Raw genomic sequence first — 26,599 nt, 5'->3', positions numbered from 1 at the left:
AATTAGACCATATAAGAGTCTCTGTTTAGTTTAGTACCAGTCGAATCCAGACAGATTAGGATTAAAAGGGAAACCAAATGTTTGAAGTGGACACTTATTATGAAACCGCAAAAAAAAAAAAAAAAGCACACACACAAACACACACATAACTTGAAATAGCCTGCCTCTCTTTCTCTCCACTGGATGAACATACCTAATAACTCAGTAACAGATTTTAAACATTTCAATAGCAATGACATTTCATGCAACTCAGAAGGCAGAGGAAACCTAATATGAACATGGAAGGCAAGAGGGTTCCTTGCAGGATCAGATCACTGGTCCAACATTGTCTTTCAATTGATGGCAGCTCTTTACAATCTCAAGCAGAGGAAGGTCCTCCCCAATACCTGCCACCTGGGAACCTTTTAGACAGTGATGCTAGCAACTGAATTCTGGACCTCTGTCATGCAAAGCACATGCTGTACAATACAACTCCTTCTATTTAAAAAGGCTTAAGACTTCCAGAAACAAGCCAGGCTTGGATGAACTCTACTAAAAATCAAAATAGAGAAGTCCTATTTATTCTCCAAAATAGTAATTGGAAACATCTGTAGCTGCTTCTTATTCTTAATCCTCCTATGTAATTCAAGGCATTTAGAAGATAACAAAGCCCAGCAACAGCACAACTGCTATTATACACAAATAAACAGGTCCATTTAACTTTCCCTCCCATTTCCAAGTGGGAGCAAGCAAAACAGGACACTGAAATAGCTGCCAACCATTTCACTGATTTGGGTTCACTTCTCCTGTTTCGAAGGCGGGGGGGGGGGGGGGGGGAGCGAAATAAACCCATCAAATAGCTGCCAGCCATGTAACCTGTCCATTTTGCTCTCCTCTGCAATATGGACAACAGTATCAAAAGCAGTATAACTATTTTGTTGTGTCTCGCCTATATATATTAATATATTTTGATTACAAATATGGTGATAACCAGCTGCCTCACATGCGACATCTTTAAAAAAATAATTTTCATAATGAAATCGTGTATTACTTGCAATCTATTTCTGATTGCACTTAATTCAGTTTAGTTTCTATTTTTCTTTTTGGTGAATCAGATGAGCAGGCATGTTTGAAGATAACTGTATTATTAAGTATTGCATCTGCTAATTACGAATCTGCATCTGTTGTAAGCAACTGAATATGCACAGACCACAGTTTAGGTACCCCAGCAGCCAGTACCTTATACACAGCATACTGCCCCAAGAAACCCATGGCAGAACAGGCTTTCTGCCTTTCCAGCCTCTTTGCATGCTGTGGCTGAGATTCACCCTCAGATTCAGATCTTTATCATGGTCATAGATCAACAGAGAGACTCACCCTCAATCCTGACGGGATGTATGGAAGATAGCATTAGAATAAGAAGAAACTGCAGAATGGAAGCTACCACTTCCATGTATATACACGTTCCAATCTTCCCTTAGGGGTTCCCATACATCTAGTACCAAAGGTACTACCACCATTTTATCTAGAGACTTCCCCTCTCATGACTGATCAGCTCCAAAAAGCCTCGCCAGCCATTTTGTGAGTTTTGTGAGTATATATGAAGTGTGTGTGTGTGTGAATGTAATGCATCCTCATTTCTGATACCAGATTCCAAGAGGCAATGAGAGGAGCAACAGAAGGCCAGATCCAGAAAGAAGAAAATCTAACCTTGCCAATGCCTTCTCACAGGCTGGGAAGACAGAGAGTAAAGGTTACTGATGATGGCTCCCAGCTGAGAATGGCAGTGAAGTGATCCAAGGCAGAGAGCCATCCACCTCTCACTTGGGAAGGCACACCAAAGGAGAGGCATAACAGAACCCAATGACTGCAATGATTAATTTAGGGCAAAGGATAGGGATAATAAGAGTGATCCTAACCATTTTTTTCCTTTGTGTATTTTTTTCTCCGTAATTGCAATGGAGATTCACACTAGGAAAGGAATCTCCCCAATCATTTGGCAATCAATCTTGAGATGAGCACCAACCATAGCTGGGGTCCCATTGGAAGCTCAGGGGTATGGAGCCCAGACACATAGTCAACCACTCCAATATGGAACTGTCAAGTGGAACCCAGTTCTGGCCACTAGGGAGGACACCTCAGGTCCCTTACAATGGCAACTGCCCTTGTGAGAAACCAGGGCCATTTTATCATCAACAGTCGTGTGGAGTAAGTTAAGCAATAGAGAATGCCTGGCCAAAGGTTAACCAGTGATCTTCAAGGCTGAATGGGAATCTGAAACTGGGTCTTCCGGATCCTAGACTGACAATAACCACTGCACTAGCCTGGGACATCTGGCTTTCAATCTCTGCCCTGGTATGAAGCTCAGAGGGTGGGGCACTGGGTAAGTCCTTCAGAATTTGTTGTAAGACTAATATCTTGCCATGAGCTTCCTGGAAACAAGGAGAGATACACTGTAACAAAAACACATCCCACACATATTTATGTTCCCTATTTTATTTGTAGTACTGCGTCGTGGATTTGACTCCTTACATGTCAGCATTTCACTGTGAAAAGCATGTACTAAATCAAAGGTAAAAATACTGCTTACGGAATTATAAACATTTACTGCAACATGAAAAGCTTAGGGAGGTTTATTAGCTCCAACGTAATTAAAGATATTTTATTTACCTTGAGTGCTAAAAGGCTCTTGTTAATTTCAGCACCTTCCAGTCGCGTTTGCCTATCCGCACTGGAAGTATCAGCTCCTCTTTCATTGCCAGCCAAGTCAATCAATGAAAATTTACCATGCAGTTTTCCTTTTCTCCTGAGGATGATCTGAAACACTGCATGGCTCCGAGATGAGTGCGCATTTGCAGATGTCTGACCAGATGTTCTTTAAGAAAGCGTTGTGGTGGGGAGAACAAGATGAAATGTCACTGACTCACAAATTACTCGACATTTTCATCAGGGCTAGGCACGTTATTGCTGTGAACAGCTTAAAGCACATTTTAGGCTCTATCAAAATATAAGACAGCCAAGAGATTTATGCTGCAAACCTATTCGGAATTAACGCCTATCTAAGGCCAAGGAGTTCAACAGACTTAAGCTTGTATAATTCTGCAGAGTATTGCAGCACAATTTGCTTCACAGATATAATCTGTGAACACAAGGATCTTTCACATGTCCTCCTACCAAAAGCATTCCTATTCCAAACCTTGAAGAACCAAAGCTACACTCATGATCAAATAGGTTGCCTTTGCTGACAAAAGAGGAAGGAAGGATGATTTTGCACTCTTCCTACTCTAGCCTGCCAACTAATCCACCTGGGATCTCATGATTCTCCCAGGGTCAGATAGGGCTGCTGGAGGCAGCAGGAAAGAACACAGGAAACATCAATAGCCATCTTTTGCTAACAGACTATCGGATCCACCCCTTTCTGTTTCTATAGGATATTCATAGAACGTTTTTCCTGTATTGGAGGCAGTAGGAAAATCTGAATATTAATATTAAACTTTAGTTACAGGGGGGCTTTTCAATTTGGTCTGCGTAAGCATTTCATAAAAGCCTCTTGTGGCGCAGAGTGGTAAGGCAGCAGACATGCTGTCTGAAGCTCTGCCCATGAGGCTGGGAGTTCAATCCCAGCAGCCGGCTCAAGGCTGACTCAACCTTCCATCCTTCCAAGGTCAGTAAAATGAGTACCCAGCTTGCTGGGGGGTAAATGGTAATGACTGGGGAAGGCACTGGCAAACCACCCCGTATTGAGTCTGCCATGAAAACGCTCGAGGGTGTCACCCCAAGGGTCAGACATGACCCGGTGCTTGCACAGGGGGATACCTTTACCTTTTTAAGTATTTCATGGAATTACCAATATATTAAGCTGAACAGAGCACTTAGCAAATAGGAAAGTAGCAGTTACATCACTCTCAGGAGACACTATTGGGAGGGGGGGGTGTTTCCTCCAAACTTGGAAATTTCCAAGTTTTATTATCATTTGTCTTCCAGAAAAGTGGGGGGGGGGTTGTGTGGGGATCAAAATATGGAAAGCTTTATTTACTAAAGCTAATGGTGCCAAAAAACAAAAAATAAAATACCTGCAACTGTTGCCTATTTCAATAAGCTTTAGTACATCTTCAACACATTTAACCTCTCGCTCATGTAATCCCACCACCTGGACTTGCTGTTTACCATCTTCTAAAACTCTTAACTTGGTCTTCCGGTTCAATAAGTCAAAAACCTTATGAAAGTAGGAAAGGCAAAACAGAGGTATGTGTTAGCTGGTCATGCTTGGCACAGCAAATCTGTTGTTTGACAAATACAATTCAGCCAGGTAAGACAAAGAGAAGGAAATAAGTTGATAATTTCACAATTCTTGGTGATTTTCATCACATTAACGGGGAAAAAGGCACATACCTTTCCACTATAAATCTCAAAAAAGGTTGCATATACTTGAAGTTCTAGTTTCTTATAATTTGGTTTCTTCAACATTAAAAAGACATCTCTAGCTGTAAACAGATTAAAAATAAAAAAACTTTTAGATGCACAGCTACTGATCTGCTGACACACGTTTGTTTCATGTGTTTGATCTAAGCACAGGTTTCATGAATTTATGACAACATATTTTGGAGTAAGTTAGTATAAAGATATTTAAAAGAGGGAAGCAATAGCTAGTACAACCCAGAAGATAGAGAAAAAAGGTGCTGGCCTTTCACCCAAGAAGCATATGTCCAAGTTCTACCTAATCAAGCCACATTCATAAAGAGTTCCCTCTTACTCTCTGCTACCCAGATATAAAGCATTACATTTTGTATTAAAACCAGATTATTTACCTGCTAGTGCATAAATTCCTTTTGAACAGTCTTGGTTCTTTCCTGAAAAGTCACCACCCATAGTCTAAAGATAAAACAATACAATGAAAGGAAAATCATGAAGACAAACTATGATCATTTATTTATTTGTTTGTTTGTTTATTTATTTACTTACTATGTGATCTATATCCCACCACTCCCATTTCAATGGCGGGTCACAAAGTTCTCAATAAAAACCCATTAACCCCCATGAAAAGGACATTCCAAATACAATAAATATGGTAAAAAATAACAAAGCAATAAAACAACTCTATCCCCACGCCCGGAAATCTAATAACCCACTATAGGGGAGGGAGAAAAAGGCCCTAGCTCATTCATTAAGGACCCTAATTTCTCCTGAAATAATAGTCACACAGCAATAAATCCATCTGCTGTGTTAACTTCCTATCAATACAAACCATTTTGGTGTGACAGCAGTATTCTTAATAACATCAGTAAGTTTTTTTTACACAATGATGTAGGATGAAGGCAAACTGTACTTTAAAATATCTATGATGCTATTTACATGTTAAGCTCTCACATCATTGGTGAAGCTGCAGTAAAAGTACAGCTGAGTGTAACCGCATAGCTTAATACTTACATGAGTTTTTCCACTGCCTGTTTGTCCATAAGCAAAACACGTTGCCATTCCTCTTTCAAATATGGTCTCTACTAAAGGTCGTGCAGTAAACCTTTAACAAGGAAAACAACCATTACAAGTCAATATTTAGCTTGATTTTTAAAGATGGCATAAAGATAACTGGCATATTTCCCTTTATAAAGACATACATTTATAATCTGTAATAGGATTTTAATGTTTTTCCCTAAGACATTCTTTGTTTATTTCCAAGGTCAGCATTAGTGACTTTGAAAAAAATCTAAATAAAAGGACCAAGGCAGAACAATGCTACACAAATTATGTTCAGTGCAGGATGCAGCACCAGTCAGAGTACATGTCTGACTTCCAAACAATTCTTTAATCAATTCAGGAGGAATAAAGGGTATTTTAACAGGTGCCAAAACTTAAGAAATTCTCTGCAAGTGAAGAGAATTTCTAAAACAAAAAGAAGTCAAAGCAGAATTATTACAAAACTACCAATGAACCTGGCAGGATCAAATCATATGCAGTGCTAATATTTGACTGTTAAGTAGCTTAAAGTGTGGAAAGGGGCTTGACAGAGGAAAGTGCTCACATACAAGGGGCTTTCCAAACTGACAGGAGACAGCCAAGGGATGAGACAGCTTTAAAGAAAAAAGCAGTTCATATGCTGAAGGAGAAACTGCTCCATGGGTGAGGATCATTTCATCACTAACAAGAAAGGCAGGAATGCCTAGGGGCCTAAAGCCAGAGAGGTTAGTATCACACCCTGTTAGCTGATCCTTTGAAGCTAGCTGTAGGGCCAGTTGGGATAATTTCCAAACTGTATCTTACACACAGACAAATTTCAGGAGATGGCAGTCTTAAACGCTTCCCATCTTCTTAGAATTAGTGACCTTACACACTGCATCAAATACGTCTGAGCCTAATCTGGATTTACCTGCTTAAGTTCTTTCTTAGGCCCATTATGCACGGAGTGGAAGGTCCGCATTCGGGGTGGAGTGGCAGTGGCTAAAATCACCAATTATGCACGCTGCAGGCGGCAACCAGGCGCAGAATCAACATATGCCACTGAAAAAGCCATGTTAGTGAGATGCAGAAGGAAGTGGAGCTTCCCAGGACCAGGATGCAACCAGAAGCGGCTCCGGAGTAGCCGCGTGCATAATCAGATACTCGGAGTTTTGCCGCTGTTGTGTTCCGTCCCGTGCGTAAGCGGTTTGCTTCGCTTCTTCCTCCTCCGCGTTCTCCATGCTGCTGTTTCAGCGGCCGTGCATAATAGGCCTTACAGGAGCACAATGGCAGCAAAAAGACAGCATGATAACTCATGGTTTGAATAAACTCCAATGTATTGTGACATCCATCTCCAGGTTGCCCAACAAACTGTGGGCAGTTGGGGGGGTTTTGAACTGGGATTCTAATTTGTATCTTGTTTGTTTAATATGATTGGTTCTAACTATGCTTTCTCACTATGTTTGAGCCGAGAAATCTGTTTGATCATCTCTGTGAACTAGCTATTTCAGTGGCATTGATCATCTCTGTGAACTAGCTATTTCAGTGGCATTCAGCTGTCTGTAGTATTTTTGCAGAACCCACCTTCTCTGCTAGTGATGACTCACCAACAACTCTGAGTGGCTTCCATCTTCTCCCAAAGGGAAATTTAAAAAGTAATGGGACAATGGAATTTAATTGCATGCTTTCATTCAGCTTGCTATGGCTCCACACAAAACAGTCAGAAGCACTTTACATCCCACCTATTGCCCTGCCTCCCTCCCTCTTTTAAACCCTCCTTCATGTCCTAGGAGAGACAGCAAGTAATTGAACTAGCCACAGTCATGTGTTTCTTCCCCAGCTTTTCCATACTAGGAAATGTTGTGAAACAACAAAGGACAAGGAGAATTTTCAAAGATTCATTTTGTTTCACAGTTAAAAGGGGGGAGGGGTTAGGGAATGCAGTGAAGTAGCTATAGTGAGCAGGGGGCTTAACTTCAAGCAACCAGAAGATCTTAAAAGGAAGGTAGATCCCCATCCATTTATTCTGGATGGGTGGGCAGGAGAGGTTTATCGCTACTAAGATACTTGGATTTGATTGCTTTGGGGCTTTTAATGGGGTTTTATTAGGAAAATAGGAAAATAGGAATGTTGTGACTCGCCACAAGCTGTTTGCAGGAGTGGCAAGATAGAAATCAAAAAATCCTTTTGATTGATGGAATAGGACCAATCAGGGTGCAGCCAGCTTTGTTGATTGGCCCTCCCTCTCCACCTCCCATACTCCCTCCTTGCCTGCTTGCAAGGGAGGAAGATTCCCTTCCCTGTGGCCCGCAAAGCACTCTCGCCGCCTCACAGAGCGCTTTGCAGGCCCCAGGGAAGCAGCTGCAGTGCTGCCGGCCCACAGAGGGCTGGGGGGGGGGGCCTTTCAAAGCCCGTTTTTAGGAATGGGCTTTGCACCTAGTAAATTAAATAAATTCATGGCAATCAATCACAAGCTCCTTGCATATATAGAGATAATTTTCCAGCATTTGGACAATGGAAGAAAACTTAAGACGGTATCCAGAGATTCTGCGAGTGGTCAGACAACAGCCAGCAACTGTGATCTGCTGTTTGTACAACAAACTACCACTCTTCACAGCAAAAACTTTTAAGGTGACTTAGGAAGATCAGAGAAGCAACACATGCAAAAAAATCTTTGCAGATGGACATATTTATTCCAGTCATGCTTTTGGATAGACTGAAAATGGTTTTCCTTTTATAAGCCATTTTGGAGGATATCTGGAACACGGTAAAGACAAAGGAAATTAAGCTGATTTACCTGAGCCAATGTTGCCAATACAAATGGTTAAAAAACAATACATGTGCATGCACACACATAGAGAAACAAGATATTTAACAGTAAATGGGAAATAGCTATGCACAGACTCTAAGTTGAGTTACAAAAAGCAGCACAAGGACACAAAACGACTGCCAGATTGTGTAAAACACCTACCTGTAGACCATTTCATTAGGAGCACTGTCATCGAAGGCATAGTCAAAGCGGAAAGTTTGGTTTTCTAAGTACCTTGTTAAATCTACCTTTTGCTTAGGTTCATGTACCATCACGACATCTTTGCTAGGGATTGTTATTACATCAAGGTCTTTCATTACAGTTTCTAAAAAGTATATAAAATTAGCATTAATGTTAAAGATATAGGAATTTTAGTGATTCAAAACATACATATCCAAGATAATGAAAGAGATTGATAAAAAATTATGATAGGAACTATCTAGCCTAATATTCACAGCCTCACAGGTTACATTCAGACATCACATAAACCTCAATTAACCAGAAATGTGTTGGCACTACATATAACTGAAGCAGGCTCTCTCCTGGGGACCCTGGGCTTCTCCCAGGCATCAGAGGAGACCCTGCCCTTAGCGGCCACCACTGTGCGGCCACCAGACCAGCACCTGGGGACCCCCATTGAGACCCCGTGACTCACCAGCAAGGAGGGATCGCCTCTGACTGCAACACCCCACCAACAGAGAAATAGTCGCTACCAGGGTCGAGCAGCACTCTGCCTCCGCCCATAAGACCCCACCGAGCCAGATGTCAACTCCAGAGCCAGAAGGTTGGAGGGAAACACTGCTCCCTGTAACACCCACCCCAAATACCCAGGGCTCAGAGCCAACTGGGGATCCGTGGGACATGCAGCCAGTCCTGCAGCTGCCCTCACTGCAATGAGCTACTGGCTGTAACCTACTTACAGGTCCTGGTGCCCAGGACACTCAGACAGAACTGGCAAAGCCGCACCTGCAAACCAGCCCGGAAAGGAAAGTGACCAGATGACCATCAGGAAAGGAGGGACAGGGCAGAGGCATAGGAAGCGGAACTCTAATGAGGGGAGGGATATAAGGAAGGAAAGTCAAGTTCTGAAGACAGAGGAGGCTAGAAAGGATGACAACTGTTGGAGAGAGAGGGTGAAAGGAGAAGAGCTGGAGATCAGAAGAGGATTCATGGAGGGGAAGGAGTGGCCAGAGGAAAGAGCTGAATCGCATCTCTCAGGTCTTCACACACATTTGCTGGATTTATGCATACCCTTTGCTTATGCCCTCCTCCTGATAGAATTTTTACTGGTTTTATTAAGCTCTAACCTACCATAATGTCTGAATGCAAGTATATTGTCAAACTAGATTGCTGCTCAAGCACTTGCATTTGAATAGCAAACTGGAGGTGGAGCAGCTGTCATCAGGCCAGCTGCCGACAAATGTTTGTTCAATTAGAGTTTGTTGTGAGGTTCAAATGCAGCTAGAGTGCCTAATGTTATCCTTACACTTTAAAATACCAGGCATATGGGGCTTATTAAGTGACCTCTTATATTACAATACTGTTATCAAATTTACTGAAAGTTTTATAAATGTATCTTATAAATGTATTTGTTCCCTGGCCTGCCTCCTAGAAGTAAACAGTTTTATAAAACAGACTATATCCATGTTTTTAAAGGACGTATAATTGTCACAACTTGGTCATAGGGCATTCGACAAATATATCTCACCATTCTTAAAGAATAATACCTATTGTCAGCCATATGAGAGGTATCTAGCTTGATTTCATCAGATCATGCATTATTTTATTATTTATTGAGCTTTTAGGACACCCCTCTTGGTCTCAGGGTAGCTTACAACAGTTCCACAATTAAAAATCCATACAATAAATATAATCTCATTTAAATACTAAAATTAATCTATTTAAAATTTAGCAAAAGCAAGCTCCATCGTTATGCCTCCCCAAGACGTCTGGGATCATATATATGCAATTCCAGCTTCACCGAGACTCAGATGGCAGGAGTGAGGACTAGGCATTAATTGGTAACAGTGGCTGTTAATTGTATGAAATGCTTGAATCAGCAATTATACACAAAGACCACTGTTTCTAGAGACATACAAACAAAGGTACATTGTGTATATCATCAAATATATTTGTGTGCCCCATTTCTGGGGAGGACGGAAAAATCGTTTTAGGCACAGAACCTCACATGTTGTTTACACTCTCAAACAGAAGTACTGCTTTGAAAGAGGTGTTCCAATTCTAAATCATGACCATCAACTATCTCATTAAAGAATGCAAATGAACTTTATTAGTGATGTGTACATATACAATTTTGAGAAGAAACAAACATTTCTGTCATATTTGAAAAGACTATGGAAAAAATACTGCTTAGGAGCATTGGAAAATACTTGAGAACCAGCCACAAGAACCAGACTGAATAATTTCCCATCTACCATGTTTTCAAACTGATTACATGAAAATAGTTTTAAGCCTTTGTTAGGATTTATTATTCATTTGTTTTTCAGACTAAGGTACTCCCAAAATTTCAAGTAAAGGAAACAGCAAGAAGCAAATTGGGCCAAGAGGTCATGGGACAATGGCTCTGGTGGTACTTCTTCCTAATGTCTGTTGTATTAATGCATTTTTAAAGGTATACTCTGTTGCTTCATTATGTAGCACAATATTCACAAGTGCAACTTGAACGCATAATATATTTAAAAAAATATATATATGCAAATACCGTCAGGTATGTCAGGAAGAAAGCCAAATATGTCTAAACTTTAAAATTGTTAAATGTACTCTATAGCAGTGGTCCCCAACCCCCGGTCTGGGGACCGGTCCCGGTCCCAGTCCGTGGATCAGTCAGTACCGGGCCGCGGCTCCTCCTCATCCTCCTCCCCAGCTGCTTCCTCGGGGGCTGCCCTGCCAATCTGCCACCGGCTCACCTTTGGTGCTCTCCGGCAGCTGCCATGGCTAGGGCTCCCCCTCAGCGTGGCACTGCGCAGCTGCTGCTGGCAGCACCTCCCAGTGGGCAGTGGGAAGTCAGGGGCACTGGTGGGAAAGCAAGTGGAGCAGTGTATCAGGCGGTAGCTATGTCCCTCAGCAAAAGACTACCCCCCCCCCCGGGCCTGAGTAAAATTGTCAAGCGTTGACCGGTCCCCAGTGATAAAAAGGTTGGGGACCACTGCTCTATAGTGAGCACTGAAGCAATACTCAACAGATCATTCAGCAGCTTTGCAACTTTTGCTCTGCACAATTCCCTCAGATGGAACATTATGTAATCACCCAGTTACATAATTACAGGGTAATCCCCCACCACCAAAATTCCATTACAACTCTAACATTTCTCTTTATCACACTAATGCCTCATCTAACGAAACAGCACAGAGATATCAGAAGCCTCTAAATATTCAATAAGAGTTGAATGCCTAACACACACTGTTAGGCATTTAGGACTTTGACTGATTTGATTGATGAATAGCCAAAATTCAGATAAAATAGTTTTACTAACATGTAACCTATTTTTAGCATATTATTTTAACTTGGAACATTCCAGTAGCAGTCTATGACTGCATCCCTCTTGGTATTTGGATTGGAAAAGCTTCTGTATTTCTAGGCCTTCGACCAGGCCTTTTTTACTATTGAGAAACCCCAAAAGTGAAACAATTGTGCATAATATGGTTGGGAAGCATAGCTGTGTACATGCTCATCCGGGGCCCCTCCCCTTTCTACCCCCTCCAAGCCCATCACTGGCAATTTTAGGAGGAGGAGAAACAGGTCAGCATGACCATATATGGTCATATCACCCGATAAACGTTTAACACATTTGAAAAAATACAAAATTAATTAACTCTCACCCATTTAGGAAACCCTTCCAGGGCCATCAACAAACCCCAGGGTTTTACAAAACCTGGTTGAGAAAGCCTGCCTTAGACTGTCAAGGTCTGCTTTGTTGCAGTAGTTACTTTTTAACAAATTGTTGCTTTTGTAGATTTGATTGGTTATTACTATCTTAAAAATCAAATACAGGTTATCCTGAGATTTGAATAAGCAGGAATAAATGTTTTAAAGTAATAAAATAAACACTGATGACCTGTTTGAAAAACACTGAAAAAAACCCTAGATAATCAAAATACAATTATTATATATCAGCAAGAAACTCTTCTATTTCTAAGGAACACTTCTCTCAGCATACCCCCAGAAGAACTTTGAAGATATTCTAATACTAACATGTTGGTAGTCCATGGCCCAAAGGAACTTCATCTGGCCTCTTACAGGACCAGGGCCTTGTTAACTGTAGCCCCAGACTAGTAGAACAAGCTGCCAAGTGAGATCCAGGCCCTGACAGAACTACCCAAGTTCCACAGGGACTGAAAAACAGTGCTTTTCTATTAGGCTTTCAGTTGAGGCTGGAACAAGCTAAGAGCCAATAAAATCTATGAGCCTCCCTCCATTCATCTCTGGATAATTCCCTCCACTAAACTCGAAATTGCATAATCTTTAAACAGCCCGTGGCGCCACGGGCGCCACGGACTATATAATTCGTTAAGCCCCCTAGAGGTGGGCTTTGTCCGTGATGAGGAAGGGTCCGGGTTGGACCCTTCCTCACGACAGACAATCGGAGGGACCAATCGGCAGGCGCGAAGCGCCTGCCGATTGGTCCCTCCGATTCCCAGGCTGAGCAACTGCGAGCCGCGCGCAGCGCGGCTCGCAGTTGCTCCCGGTCTGACGCTGCGGGAGGCGCGAAGCGCCTCGCGCAGCGTCAGACCGCCGCCCGAGGGAACCCCCAGCAGTCGCGCGAAGCGCGGCTGCTGGGGATTCCCTCCTTGCCGGTCTGACGCTGCGGGAGGCGCGAAGCGCCTCGCGCAGCGTCAGACCGCCGCCCGAGGCAACCCCCAGCAGTCGCGCGAAGCGCGGCTGCTGGGGATTCCCTCCTTGCCTTGGAAGGCCCCCCCTCCCTCCAGCTCTGGAGACAGACAGGACGTCCTCGGGAGTCCCGGCAGCCCCTCGGAAAGATCCAGCTCTGACAGAAATTCCGCAAATGCTGCTGGGACCTCCATGGCTTCAGATTCAGCAATGAGGTTTGGCGAACAGGACGGGGAGGTGCTGGCGGTGCCTGACGAGGCCCAGCTGCCTCCCTCAGCGGTGATGTAGGACCCCGAGGGAGAGGTGGGTGGGGAGCAGATGGCAACCCCCCTTTCAAAACCGCACGAGGCAACCCCCCCTTTCAAAACCCCTTTTTATAAAGGGGCTTTGAAACTAGTATTATATATTGCCTATAAAGTGGATTAGATTGTCTAATTAATGAGTAGGAACAATGGAGCACTACAAGGTTTTAATCATGTTTTAATGTTTTAACTGTGATTTTATAATATGAAATATCTATTGCGAACTGCCCCAAACCTGCTTTCAGGGAGGGACTGTATATAAAACCAATACTTAATCAAGGACTAAAATTTCAAGGAAATTTCAAGGAAAAAGTGAACTTCTTTGAGTCAACAAAAACTCTTCCTGCCAGGCAGCTCTGAAATGAGCTATTTGTCCTATCTTTGCAAGGGAATGAGAAAGCATTCCATCATTTTGTGCTCCGACACCTCTTGGGATTGGAGGCTTGAAGTATCACAAGTCTTTGATTCTGAAACACACGTTACATCTCCTCCTAACGGTACAAAGTGAAGAATGTGGCTCAAGTCTGAGGTCAGATTTCAACTAAAAAAAAAAACACTGCTTGCTGAGGCTAACAAGTAAACGAATTTTTAGCAATCCTGTTATCAATATACAAGTGATTTCAGAATTTCATACTGAATTTAGAATAAAATAGAATCTTGAGTAGAAACTGGCTTCACTGTAACAGTTCAATCATGGGTATCTAGAAAAATTTGGTAAACTAGGTAATGACCCAGTGAACTTTTGGGGAAATTTCTCTCCACTTTCTTAGCTCTGAACAATTTTACCACTGAATTTGAACATTTATGCTGCAATCATATAACAAAGAGGGTATTCAACAATGCAAAATAAAAATTATCACCCATCCCCCAGACAATCAGATAATAGTCTGTTAACTATTAAAAACCATACCTTTTTTATTGAGTGGTCGCTTTCGAACACAAACACATATCCTGTGTTCATCAATCTAAAAAAAAGATGATCAATTGAGAAATTATAAGTCAAATTTAAACCCAACTGGAAAATTGTAACAGCAATTATTTTGAGGTAAGACCACAATCAATCCAAATTTCCACAAGCAAAACGTACAAGAAAGCATAACTTCTAAAGAGGGGTGAACTTCCCTCAGCTCAGACAGAAATATTTGAGGATAAATGGTCAAAAACATGGTTTTATTAGAGATGGATTCAACTACAGACACCATGATACTTCCAATGGTGTCATTAGAAGCACTAAGCAATACTAGGTTCCCCACTGAATTCTTCCTTATCCCTGGTGTCTCTGCTGATGGAATCTACTGGGGAAGAAAAGGGAACATTTCTGCAGCTCTCTAACTCTATCTTCCTCTGCCAAAAGTATTCTGGGAATTGCAGTGTCCAGAATGTATGACAGTGTTTATCAATGGTTATGGGATAGAACCATTTACTGCTTTATGATAGAACATATTTACTGCTTTCTGGAAATGCATTTCCTAGCATTCCTAATTGTTAATGTCTCACATTCTAAGAACTTTATTTCCCATAATGCAATGGAATGAAGACAGACTACGCTACAACATTGCAATTCTCTCTGGGCTTGATTGCCTTGCAATGCTACCCCATTGCTCCTCCTGTGACAGATAAACTGGGACAGGGCAAAAAAGAAGAGGAAGGGGGAAGTCTTCTCTAGCTCAGATTTATCATCTAACTCCAAGCTGAATTTAGAAGATGAGTTTTCCAAAATGTTGTTCTCTGAGCAAAATGGGTATATCAGTATCCCAGCTAAGATCACATACTGAATTCACCATGTTAAATACTTTAAGCTCCAAGAAGGGACAGATTTTTTTTTACAGTTTTCAGATTCGTACCTGTGAGGTAGGTTTTCTGTGAGTAATTCACAAGTTAATTTATCCATCTGATATCACTGTATAAAGCAGGGCTGCATGAGGGCTTTGTGATTTTGGTTACCAAGAGGTTTAAGATTTTTGGAAACTACTAGAAGCTTACATTCTCACCCTCTACTGTAATCATAAAAGGAGTCTGAGACTATAGTTACTAGGACTGAGATCTCTCTATTCCCAGCTCAGGAAAGCATATTATACCCATGAGAGATAAAAACAGTCCAAAGAAGCATCTCAACTGATTCTTAGTTAAGGCATTATTAGTAACCAAACAACAGAACAAATATACCTCTATATGGAAACAATATTATTATTGACAAACAATGAATTTTGCTTATTTTCTTGTTACCAAATAGTACAAAGAATAGCAAAACTGGTAACCTGAGAGGAAGTCTTAGGTTTTTTCATTAGGACATAGGTCTCAAAACAACTTCTGATCATACCAAAAATTACCTCATATAGGTGCAGCAGTTTCAAAGCATGTGATAAGCATCATCACACCACTATTCAGCCACAACATGCTCAAATAGATGCCACAGTTCAGTTTTGCTCATAGAATGCAGTTTTCCTGCCTTTCTCCTCCACGTACAACTCTCATGCTCCCACCAACCTCAAAAATAGTGTGAGATGGGGCTTCTATTGAGCAGAGAGGACTCTAAAAGAAATGAAGACTTCTTTCCTTTGGTTAATCAAGTCCTTTCAGGGCAACACATTATTTCTTGTTTTAAGCTTCCAAACTTCTTGTAGGGCACTAGTATTAAAATAAAACTTACAGGATCTGCAGTTGTCAGTGGTCTATAATCCAGGCTCCCCCGGAAATCTCTAATCATACACATAATTTCATAATTTGGGTTTGTAGCATCAACATCCTAAAAAGCAAGAAGAAGCAAGAAAAAGCAAGAAGAAAAAAATGTGACCAACATTTCAAAGTATTGTTTCCTCAACATTTATGTATCATTTGCAGCTACAACTGCAGGTGCTTGAAATAAAAAAGGGCATATATTAATACATGCCTGGTATTAAATTATTCTATGGTTTACCATAAATATTTTAGAACTTACACCCCAAAGGGGCCTTCAACATGTAATGAGGACTTTATTTTCTGTTCCAGTTGCCAATTACTCCCCCATACCAAATCAAACCAGCTAATATTGCAACCGGCATCATCCATTTTACACCAGTCCATACTAGTTTCCAGTAAACAGCTTTGACCCCCTTACTTTCCACACCATTTGAATATGCAACCTGAAAATCTCTCCAAGTACATTACTGTTTGCTTAGCTGACGAATCAAAATGACTTCTGTTATATGCCAACATTAAAACATGCCATCAGCTACTTTCCTTACAATGTGCATGTTTTCGTTTCATGTTATAAAGATCTTTGATGAGAATTATACCAGACTGCCATATTCTTAAAATATGAATGTGCATACAGGAAAAAGCAATATTATTACAAATAGAACTTTAGGCATAATCTCATTACTATTGGATAGTAACATGATGGCTCATAGCAATCACGAAAGCACCAAAACCAGACCAAACCACAGAAAAAGGAAGTGCTTCTACATACTTTGGCAGGAGTTCCAATCTTACAGAAAAGCTTAATTTTATAAAATTAACTTTAAAACCTGCAAAATAATCTGATGAAGGCCAAGCATGTCACAGCAGGTTGAGAATCAGTTAAAGGACAATAGGAGATAAGCAAATTGACTTGATGTCCCCCCTGTAAATTATTACAGAATCCTAAACTATTACAGAAGCTTCCCCATCTTCCACCTGCAATTCCAAAATGCAGAAAAAAGCCTTGAAGAAATAAAACTGGATACCAAGTTTTTCCAACCTATGTTAATGTCAGAGCTCCTGAAGAAACAACAGCAGGTCCACTGAACTCAGTGTCAAAGTGTTTCCATTTGTACAGTTACCCCAACACAACACTTTCGGTAAGTACCTATGTGTATCACAGCACACACAAACTGTGATTACTGGTCTATGTTGTAAAACGCCCTGAGCCCATCTAGGGGATTACAGAAACCTAATTATATAAATGAAGAAATAAATATGTGTTTTGTTTCAGAGGGTAGTCATGTTGGTCTGCAGCAGAATAGCTAGATTTGTGCCTCAAGAACAGCTGCCTTATGCTGAAACAGGCCATCAGGGATACTACTGTTCACTCAGACTGCTAGTAGCACTCCAATATCTCAGGCAGAGGTCTTTTACATCTTCTCGTACCTGATCCTTTCAAATGAAGATGCCAAGGACAGAACTTCTACATGCCTAGAAGCTGATCTAACTCTGAATCATGGTCTCCTTTATCCAATGACAGGAGCTTTGACTCTTGAAAGCATTTATCTCACAAGATCTTATTGGCCCCTAAGGTGCTACTGGATGCAAATCTAGCCTATGTCTTTAAAACTTTGCAGGAAAAACTTTAATTCCTCTTTAACAGAGAAAGAAAAATCCCCACAGTTCAGAAGGCTAGCACAGTTAGTATAACTATCAAGTTATATGAATGCCAACACTACATTAATAGGAGACTGCAAGTTTCACATTAGACTAGAAAATAAAACACACAAGCCTGCCAACAAGATTATGCTTCTGGTTATATTACAGCATCTGCTTTGTGACAGAATTAATGCATAGGAATTTGATGACAAGATTAGTGAATTATTTGCTTTAAAGAATGACTGAGCATACAACTACAATTTCAACCAAAGCGTGCACAGAAACTTGTAGAATTACTCAAATAACTTAACATCTCAGACTGACATAATATTTTAGCACCAAAAGTACAGCTCTGGTTTTAACCATTCATTTTTAGAAAACAAGAGAATATTTCATATTAACTAAAGTGAATAGCTGGAATAGAAGCATCATCAATGTAAATAATGCAACAAACCTGAGCCCGTTTCTCTCTAAGTTCTTGCTGCTGCAATCTTCTTTTCTCACGTTTTTCTTGCAGTTTTTCAACCTCTTTCACACAATTAGATTTTCTACGTGCTTAAGAGGAAAAAAGTAATTTTCTTTTTGTCATTCATAGAAGTACCTATTGTATTTGTAAAATTTTTATCTGCCTTCATTAACTAATTTTGTAAGCCATTCAGACTAATCTGGGCTTAATTGCTATGATCTGACTGTAGACTCAACACCTCATATTTCAAGGATATGGACAATGGACAGTGACAGCCCAGAACAGATAGTGCCCCTTAAACACACACTGACTTATACATGTGATTCTCTTGGTTTGACCTACTAAAAAGTCAGGTCAATATTCACTCAGTCGACAGTTTAGAAAAGCTGAAGTTTTACGAATATTCTGTTACCAACACGACTATGGAAGAACAATCACACCGTGATTTCTCAAAGTAGACATAACATTGGCACAGACTATTCACTACTAAATGAATAATATAATTGTCCAAGAGAGTATACATGTAATGCCTAAAATGAATGAATCCTTGATACATGATTTACATACAAGGGGGTCCAAATTCCTTTTTTGCAGCTTGAACTGGAGATATATCTGAAACACTACCATTCTGTTGTGTAGAGGAAGACTGTTCAGGAAGTTGAGTAGGCCGCGCACGGGCAGAACCAACCACTGAAAGGTTTAAAAAGAAACAGATATAAGGAATCTAGTCAGAACAGGAAAGCAGAAGTGTCCTATTTCTCAACAAGACAAGTTCTGTCTTATAATATTGTCCAAGGCCAAGACAATTTATTTTTTAAAGAAACTATAAAAGCACACTCTGGACACAAGCAGGTACATAAATAGATCACATCATGAGACAAACCAGTATTAGAACTAAAATACATGATTCATCATCAATCCTTATGTTAAAATTCATGCCTCCATGTCACATTCTTCACATTCTTATTAAAGTTAAGATTCATTTCAAAGTGTGCTGAACTGCTAAATCCAATCTCCCTTCATGACAATCTAGCTGTCCAAAACAAGTAATACCAGAATAAAGCTGGCAGAAAAGCATTCACAGCGACAGGTGGTAGGATGTTTCTCATATTTTGCATAAGCACCTCACTAACATCCTATCTGCACATCAGTGTAGGTATAACAATGCCTTGTGCAGGTATAACTATGCCCTGTTCCAGTATGTCATTTATCTTATTTTTATCCTTTTTTTAATAGTATATCAAGATACCTGACAGTTGTTCATAAAATTAAAAATTAAAATGATGTAACAAATGGATCTGTGGAGAGACATGTGGATGGGAGAAAATCGGGTTGAAAAACAGAATTTCACATATGCTCAAATCAGAAAGTAAAACAAGGCAAGATGCAACCTGAACAAAACAAAAACAAACCCTCCATATGAATTCTTCTAAGCATTAAGGAAGTAGAATGATAGAAGGATTAATATATATATTGTCTGCCATCTTCAGCGGACTGCCCTCCTGTACTAGCTTCAGTTGGTCTTACAAAATAATTGTGGTGGGAAAAGAGTCATTTCCACTGAACCCGGAGAAGGGATGTTATGATTAGGGCTGTGCGCAGCGGTGTCTGAATCGGCCAACACAACCAGCGTCGCGCTATGCGGGGGAGGGAGGCACTGGCGGTGGTGTGTAACTCGGCATAACTCCGGAACTCCGTGCCTGCATGTGTGCACCGAGTTACGCACCAGCGCCCATGCTTCCCCCCCGTGGCATGGTGTCAGCCTGGAATGGCCGATTTGGATACTGCCGCGCACAACCCTATTTATGATGTCTTTACTTGCTGTTCTCATCTTCTGTATAATCGGGGCGAGGGATGCATTGTTAGAGGGTTTTACTGCAGTTCAGGCCTCCAACAGATCCCTCTCTCAAACCCTTGTGCTTTGTAGGTTGGCCACAAAACCTAGAATAGTTTTAGCTGTATTGTGCAAGTCCTTGTGTTTGGGAGCCCAAGTGACTGGACACAACTTTGCAAAGCAGAAAAACTTCTAAACAATAAAAGGACAAACAGTTGGCATAATGCTTAAAGTTACAGACTGAGGAGGCCCAGTTTCAAATTCCAAGTTGGCCAGGGAAGACAGCTGAGTGACCACCATCAATCTTTCTCTTTCTCTCTCAGCCTAGCCTATCTCACAGCACTGTTGAGAGGATAAAAATGAAGGAAGGGAAAATCACATGTGCCACTCTTAAGTTCTTCAAAGGAAGGATGGGATGATAATGTATGAATTAAAACAAATGTGTTCAGCCCTGATGTTCATGAAACAAACTGTGCAGTTTCATAGCTGGATCCAGAACCTGTGCGGAACATCATCAGAAAGGCGATACCTTCCAAGCATAGGGATCACCTTTCTGCACTTGCTCTGATGGTAGGATCAGCACCTTAGTTCCTTCAGTCCAACTATGGAGTTAAATAAAAATACTAAATAGAGAAAAGTCCTAGAAGTGGGGAAAGTTGGTGATTTATTACTGCAGAAGTGACCATACAAAGTACCTATGTTACAGGTAAGTAGCCTGTCCTCCTCCTTCATCGTCTCTTTGCAAGCTCATATTCAGGAAGAAGAAGAAGAGTTGGTTCTTATATGCCACTTTTCCCTACCCGATGGAGGCTCAAAGCAGCTTACAGTCGCCTTCCCATTCCTCTCCCCACAACATACACCCTGTGAGGTGGGTGAGGATGAGATAGCGCTGATATCACTGCCCTGTCAGAACAGTTTTATCAGTGTTGTGGCGAGCCCAAGGTCACCCAAGCTGGTTGCATGTGGGGAAGCGCAGAATCGAACCTGGCATTCCAGATTAGAAGTCGGCACTCCTAACCACTATACCAAACTGGCTCTCTGGAAGTAGGTCGGCACACCTGGCTGTGCTATATAAGAGGGGGAGGCTATTTGTGTGTGTTGTGTATTGGGGGGGAGTTTCTCAAAACATATCTATGCTAAAAAGGAACCCTCTCTGCTACTGAATAACCTTGCCTCCTCACCCTAATGGTCCTCTTAACATGTGCAGTGAGGCAGATTCAGTACCATTTCTCTCTTCCCAGGTGACCTATTAGCAGATCCTGTCAACAGCAGTGGGAAAATTACACATCTACAGAGGCTCACAGCTCAAAATGTGGGGCACTGGAACCATAGAGTTCCAAAACTGTTAGATTAACTAAAAATAGGAAATACTTTGGGCCAGTCTCAGGCATTAAGTATTCCCTTGTTCCTGTACAAATGTAAGAAAGATGGATCATAATGGAAAGCAAGCAATTCAACCAATCAATGCAGTTGTATCTTCTACACTCAGAGGTTGACAGTCCTGACACTGTGGTACAAGACTGTCTGATTTGCCCTCAACCAGCAGCAAAAGAGGAAGATCCAACATGAAACAGACTGACACAATAAAGGAAGTTACAGCCCTCAGTATGCAAGACCTGGAAGTAAGTAAAATTTTATTTATAACCCACCCTTCACTGGAGGCTCGCTGTGGGTAACAACAATCATCATTTATAAGCAATAAAATAACACAATATAATCATACAATATTAATTAATATTAAAATCCTAAAATGATTTATACTCCAGTTTAACATCAAATCATTCCAGAAGTCACCTCCATCTGTCTAGTGACTGGGGATATATAACCAGAAGTTTGTTGATCAAAGCTGAGTAATCATTTTGGACAGGGAGATCAGAATTTTAATACTATTTCCAGCCTCAACAGTAGGTTTGGCAGAACAACTCCTTTTTCCAGGGCTTGTGGAACTGTCCCATGTCCTACAGGGCCCTCATCTTAACAGGTAGAGCCCTGGTCCCAGTTTAACCTCTTTGGAGCAAGGATGAGCATTGTTGTTAACAATGGGACATTTGGGAGGTCATTAATTTATAGGGTTGCCATAAGTTGAAAACACCTGAGAGCACTTAACATCAACACACACCCTAGCTATAAGAAGAAGCACCTTGATTGGAAAACTTCACAGAGAAGGCTCTGAACAATGCTGCTATCATAGTCTTTGAAAAAGAGATTCAGATGCATTTGTTCCATCTATCAGAGCACAGAGGCTACTCCTCTGCTCAAGGGAGGGCGAAAGCTCTAGAAGGTTCCAAGTATGTTCTGTACAGAAGAACCCAACTGTAGAACTGCACAGAACCCTTTCCAGTTTTACTGTAACAAAAACAGGAAACGGGCAATTGCAAATGAAGGGCTGTTTGTCTTAGGTAGTGCAGTAGTAAGTACATCAACAGACAGCTTCTTATGTGGAAGAATCACCAGAATTTGATATAATTAACAAAGTGAAACTCATCACTTTTTTATATTCTAAAATGTCAAATACATAAACTAACGTAGGCTTACCTCTGTTGTCTCTAGTAGGCGCTTCGATTTTAGAAGGAACTACAGTCCTTCGATTCTAAAAGGAAAGAAAACAGACATTCTATAATTTGCTTATAGCCCTTGTTCAACACTTTATTTGCTCTACCATCTGCTTTATAGACACACTGATTTAAAGATTAGTAGACCTATTCCTTGAACTGCTAAGAGGGAATAAAAGATCAGCACAAGTTATATTTGGAAAACTTGTTTCATCCACAAGGCAGGAAGCAAGTATACATGGGATTTTCTAAAGATGTTCAACTTGCCAATAAAGCATTAAAGAGAGAGAAAATAGGCAATAGAATCAGATTTTAACTATGTGGCCTTTAAAAATATCTGAAAAGGTTATTATTATTTATTATTATTAATTAAATTTCTATAGTTCCCTCCCAGGAACCAATTTAACATTCCTTTCATATAGAGAAAAAGGTTTAATTAACTTGTTACAATTTTATATACTTTTATTACCATGTTCACATGTACCAACTTATCTCACCAGACGATTAGGCTTCAGAGACTCCGATTACAATTACCCACGCCAGAAGCAATGACTGGCTTTTTAGATCTCAAAGCTTAAAAACTCAGTTATATAAATATAAAATACTGTACTGGTTTGGGAAGTTCAGGAGCTAACGTGAACTATTTACATGCATGTATTTCAGGTTTTAGGTATAAAACTATATATTGTATTTAGAAGAGATCAACTCTTTTTGTCCCCCAATTTTGTTTCTCCTGTCCAGATTCTGGTCAAAACAAGATATTTACATAATGGGAAGAGGTAGGATAAATTGGGGGGGGGGGGGGTCAGAGTGGTAAGTATAAAGATGTCCCTTCTGACAACGTCCCTTGTTAAAGTATAGGGAATGTCATATTTGTAACTCAAAGATAATAGACAATTATTACAAAATGTCTTAGCAAGCGACATATAAACAACTTTATTCTACGTTCATCTTGGTGACAATGGAAAGTGTGTCATCAAGTCGCACCCAACCTCTGGCAACCCTGTGGGTGTTTTCAAAGCAAGAGAAATTCTAAGGTGGTTTGCCACTGCCAGCCTCTGTGAAGCAACCCTAGACTTCCCTGATGGTGTGCCATCCACATATTAACATGTACTGATTTCGCTTAGCTTCTGATTCCTGACAATCCCTGGACCATTCAAGTTAGGGCATGTTCTTCTTAGCAGCTCTCAATGTTGAAATGGCATTCCATAGATGGAAGTACCATTTTTCCCATACTCTTGATACGGGTAAGATTCTGCAGAGGATTTCTGCTGATGGAACAGAGGGGCCAGTATGCACCAGCTTTCATCCCTTGCTGTTACGAAGACTTCCCTGTTTCCTAGAAACAACATTACAAGTTGTTGCAAGAGGACAGAAGATGCTGTACTAGCCGAAGTTCTGGTAACAGAAATCCTTCCACCAGTAAAATATTTGGAAGCCCAAGTGACTGGACATAAGTCTGCAAAGCAGCAAAAAATTCCAAACAATAAAAGAACAAACAGTAATGGTTAAAGTGAAAGACTGAGGAGGCCCTGGTTCAAATCCCAAGTTTGCCAGGGAAGACATAGAATCATAGAATCATAGAATCATAGAGTTAGAAGGTACCTCCTGGGTCATCTAGTCCAACCCTCTGCACTATGCAGAACACTCACATATCTATCGCTCATCCACTGAAACCAGCCACCCCTTTAAGCCTTCACAGAATCAGCCTCCCCGTCTATCTAGCCTCTGTTTAAAAATTTCCAAAGATGGAGAACCCACCACCTCCCGAGGAAACCTGTTCCACTGAGAAACCGCTGTAACGGTTAGGAACTTCTTTCTGATGTTTACACGGAATTTCTTTTGAATTAATTTCATCCCACTGATTCTGGTCCATTCCTCTGGGACAAGAGAGAACAACTCTGCTCCATCCTCTATATTGCAGCCTTTTAAATACTTATAGATGGTCATCAGATCACCTCTCAGTCGTCTTCTCTCCAGGCTAAACAGACCAAGCTCCCCCAAACTTTCCAAACCCCTCACCACCTTTGTTGCCCTCCTCTGGACACGCTCCAATTTGTCTATGTCCCTCTTCAACTGGGGTGCCCAAAACTGAACACAGTACTGCAAGTGAGGCTGAACCAGAGCAGAGTACAGTATCAATCCAGATCCAAGCAGCTGTCTTATTATTTATCACTCTAACGGAAAACTGTTAGCCTTAGAATTCTTGAATAAAGATTACACACTAAGAGACTAAGTGAACTATGGAAAATTCAGTCAAACTTTATTTGATTATATAGCACTAACCTTGACAATTTTGTTTACTTTAGCTGAAGGCGTTGGAGGTGGTGGGGTCTCTGGGCTGGGATCATCATCTTCAGGAGCAAGATCCGGATTAAGTGAAAATATACTTTCCAAGTCAATCTGCACAAAAAATGAATCGTGTGACAATAAATATGGGCTATGTTTCTGTTTCTATTTTAAATAACAAAAAAGAACCACACAATTTGTTTAAAGCTAAATCCCAAAGGTTTATGTTTTCTCACTTGCTAACAGCAACATAAAAAATAGTTGAACTGTATGACAGCCAGATGTAATACATCCCTTAGATTCAATACAGATTATGTAATTTCTCCTTAGCTTGTGATATTATCATAAGTTTTGGCTGCTTATGCACTTTTTAAAAATGAAAACTCTAAAAACCCAGGATTCATAACATTTAAAAGGAAGCAGAAAGCATGTATATTTGGGAAATTTCTTGCCACATGAACTTCTTAGATTAATTAGCAGTTTCAAGAAAGAAGGTGACTTGTTAATATGTTTAGCAGCGGAATAGGCTGCCTAAAGAGGTGGTGAGTTCCCTCTCACTGGCAAGTCTTCAAGTAGCAGCTGGACAGATATTTACAATGGCTGCTTTAGGCTGTCTCTGCATGGAGCAGGGGGTTGGACTAGATGGCCTGTATGGCCTCTTCAATACTATGAAGGGGTTTTCCTAGGAAAATATGTTATTTCACAAGTGAAGTACACTAAGCTAAATTTCTTGGTGGTCCCCAGTCCAAGGGAAGTGCCCCTGGCCTCAACCAGGGCCAGGGCCTTTATGGCCCTGACCCCAACCTGGTGGAATGAGCTCCTAGAAGAGCTAAGGGTCCTGCGGGAGCTTCTGCAGTTCCGCAGGGGCTGTAAGACAGAGCTCTTTTGCCAGTAATTTGGTTAGGACCAGGGTGATTAATATCTATGAGCCCCTCCTTGCCTCAGCTGGGCCAACATGCTGACCCCCAAATATACTTTCTTCCCCTAAGGCATGGGATGAATAGATAAGGTGCCTGGGAAGCGGGTGGGAGTCGGCTTAGATTGAATGCTGCTGGGGACTTTAAGGGAGTGGAACCTTTTATGGATTTATATTGTGGGATTCTTAAATACTGTTAACCTGCCTCAAGCCAGTGAGGAACTGGGAGTGGCAGGTAATAAACTGAAAAATAAATTTCATAAATAAAGGCCTTTACTTCACTAAATTACATTCAATATTTTCAAATAACTGTACATTTAATCATAAATGTTTATTATTTTACATTATTGCACAGATCAATGGAAACTACTATGAACTGGACACAAAGAATTGATTTGCCCTGCCTCTCGGTCTTCGGCAACTCCTTTGTGACCCTAAAAGCTGCTCCTGAGTATGCAGGAAGCCTCTTAATGATGAAGTTTCACGGGTCAAGGAGGAATCCACACAAATTGCTGACTCCCAGCACAGCGCATGCAGGCAAAAATTGATTTTTCTCACATAGGGGCATCTTTAGATTTCATTCAATGTTTTAGAACAACCCTTTTCTTGATGGCTAAAATGCTAATTTGTACCTCTTTTCCTTTAGTGTCACCATTTTCAATCCACTCAACCGTAACACTTTCATTATCCTCATTTAGGGATGTTACCATAGCTTCATGTATTCGGCCTGCAAGGGAAGCACAAGCATTCCTTCAACATTATAGAATTTCCCTTGAAATTATTTCTATCTTTATTATTTCACTTGCAGAGTTTAAAAAAAAATAAGCACTGATTATTTATCTAACAATCCA

At 40.9% G+C, this 26,599-nt stretch overlaps 1 protein-coding gene across 5 annotated transcripts in view; it reads right to left on the bottom strand.

Annotated features, from left to right (window-relative positions):
• The window catches only part of KIF2A (kinesin family member 2A), a 57,807-nt gene that overhangs the window by 12,868 nt on the left and 18,340 nt on the right, over window positions 1-26,599 (bottom strand). For 3 of the 5 annotated variants that reach the window (XM_077347212.1, XM_077347216.1, XM_077347215.1), the window contains exons 2-14: window positions 26,381-26,475; window positions 24,830-24,946; window positions 22,527-22,581; window positions 18,725-18,847; window positions 18,146-18,246; window positions 16,022-16,117; window positions 14,282-14,336; window positions 8,384-8,546; window positions 5,407-5,497; window positions 4,788-4,851; window positions 4,372-4,463; window positions 4,053-4,195; window positions 2,650-2,854 (exon numbers count right to left, since the gene is read on the bottom strand). In XM_077347212.1, coding sequence (XP_077203327.1) covers window positions 2,650-2,854; window positions 4,053-4,195; window positions 4,372-4,463; window positions 4,788-4,851; window positions 5,407-5,497; window positions 8,384-8,546; window positions 14,282-14,336; window positions 16,022-16,117; window positions 18,146-18,246; window positions 18,725-18,847; window positions 22,527-22,581; window positions 24,830-24,946; window positions 26,381-26,475 — 1,400 coding nt within the window. The remainder of the gene's footprint in view (window positions 1-2,649; window positions 2,855-4,052; window positions 4,196-4,371; window positions 4,464-4,787; window positions 4,852-5,406; window positions 5,498-8,383; window positions 8,547-14,281; window positions 14,337-16,021; window positions 16,118-18,145; window positions 18,247-18,724; window positions 18,848-22,526; window positions 22,582-24,829; window positions 24,947-26,380; window positions 26,476-26,599) is intronic. The other 2 variants (XM_077347214.1, XM_077347217.1) reach the window with 1 other exon arrangement.

The sequence above is a fragment of the Paroedura picta genome, chromosome 7, assembly GCF_049243985.1.
Source record: "Paroedura picta isolate Pp20150507F chromosome 7, Ppicta_v3.0, whole genome shotgun sequence".
Taxonomy (NCBI): Eukaryota; Metazoa; Chordata; class Lepidosauria; order Squamata; family Gekkonidae; genus Paroedura; species Paroedura picta.
The sequence above is the reverse complement of the archived record's forward strand: the minus strand, read 5'-3'. Positions and strand labels throughout refer to the sequence as shown.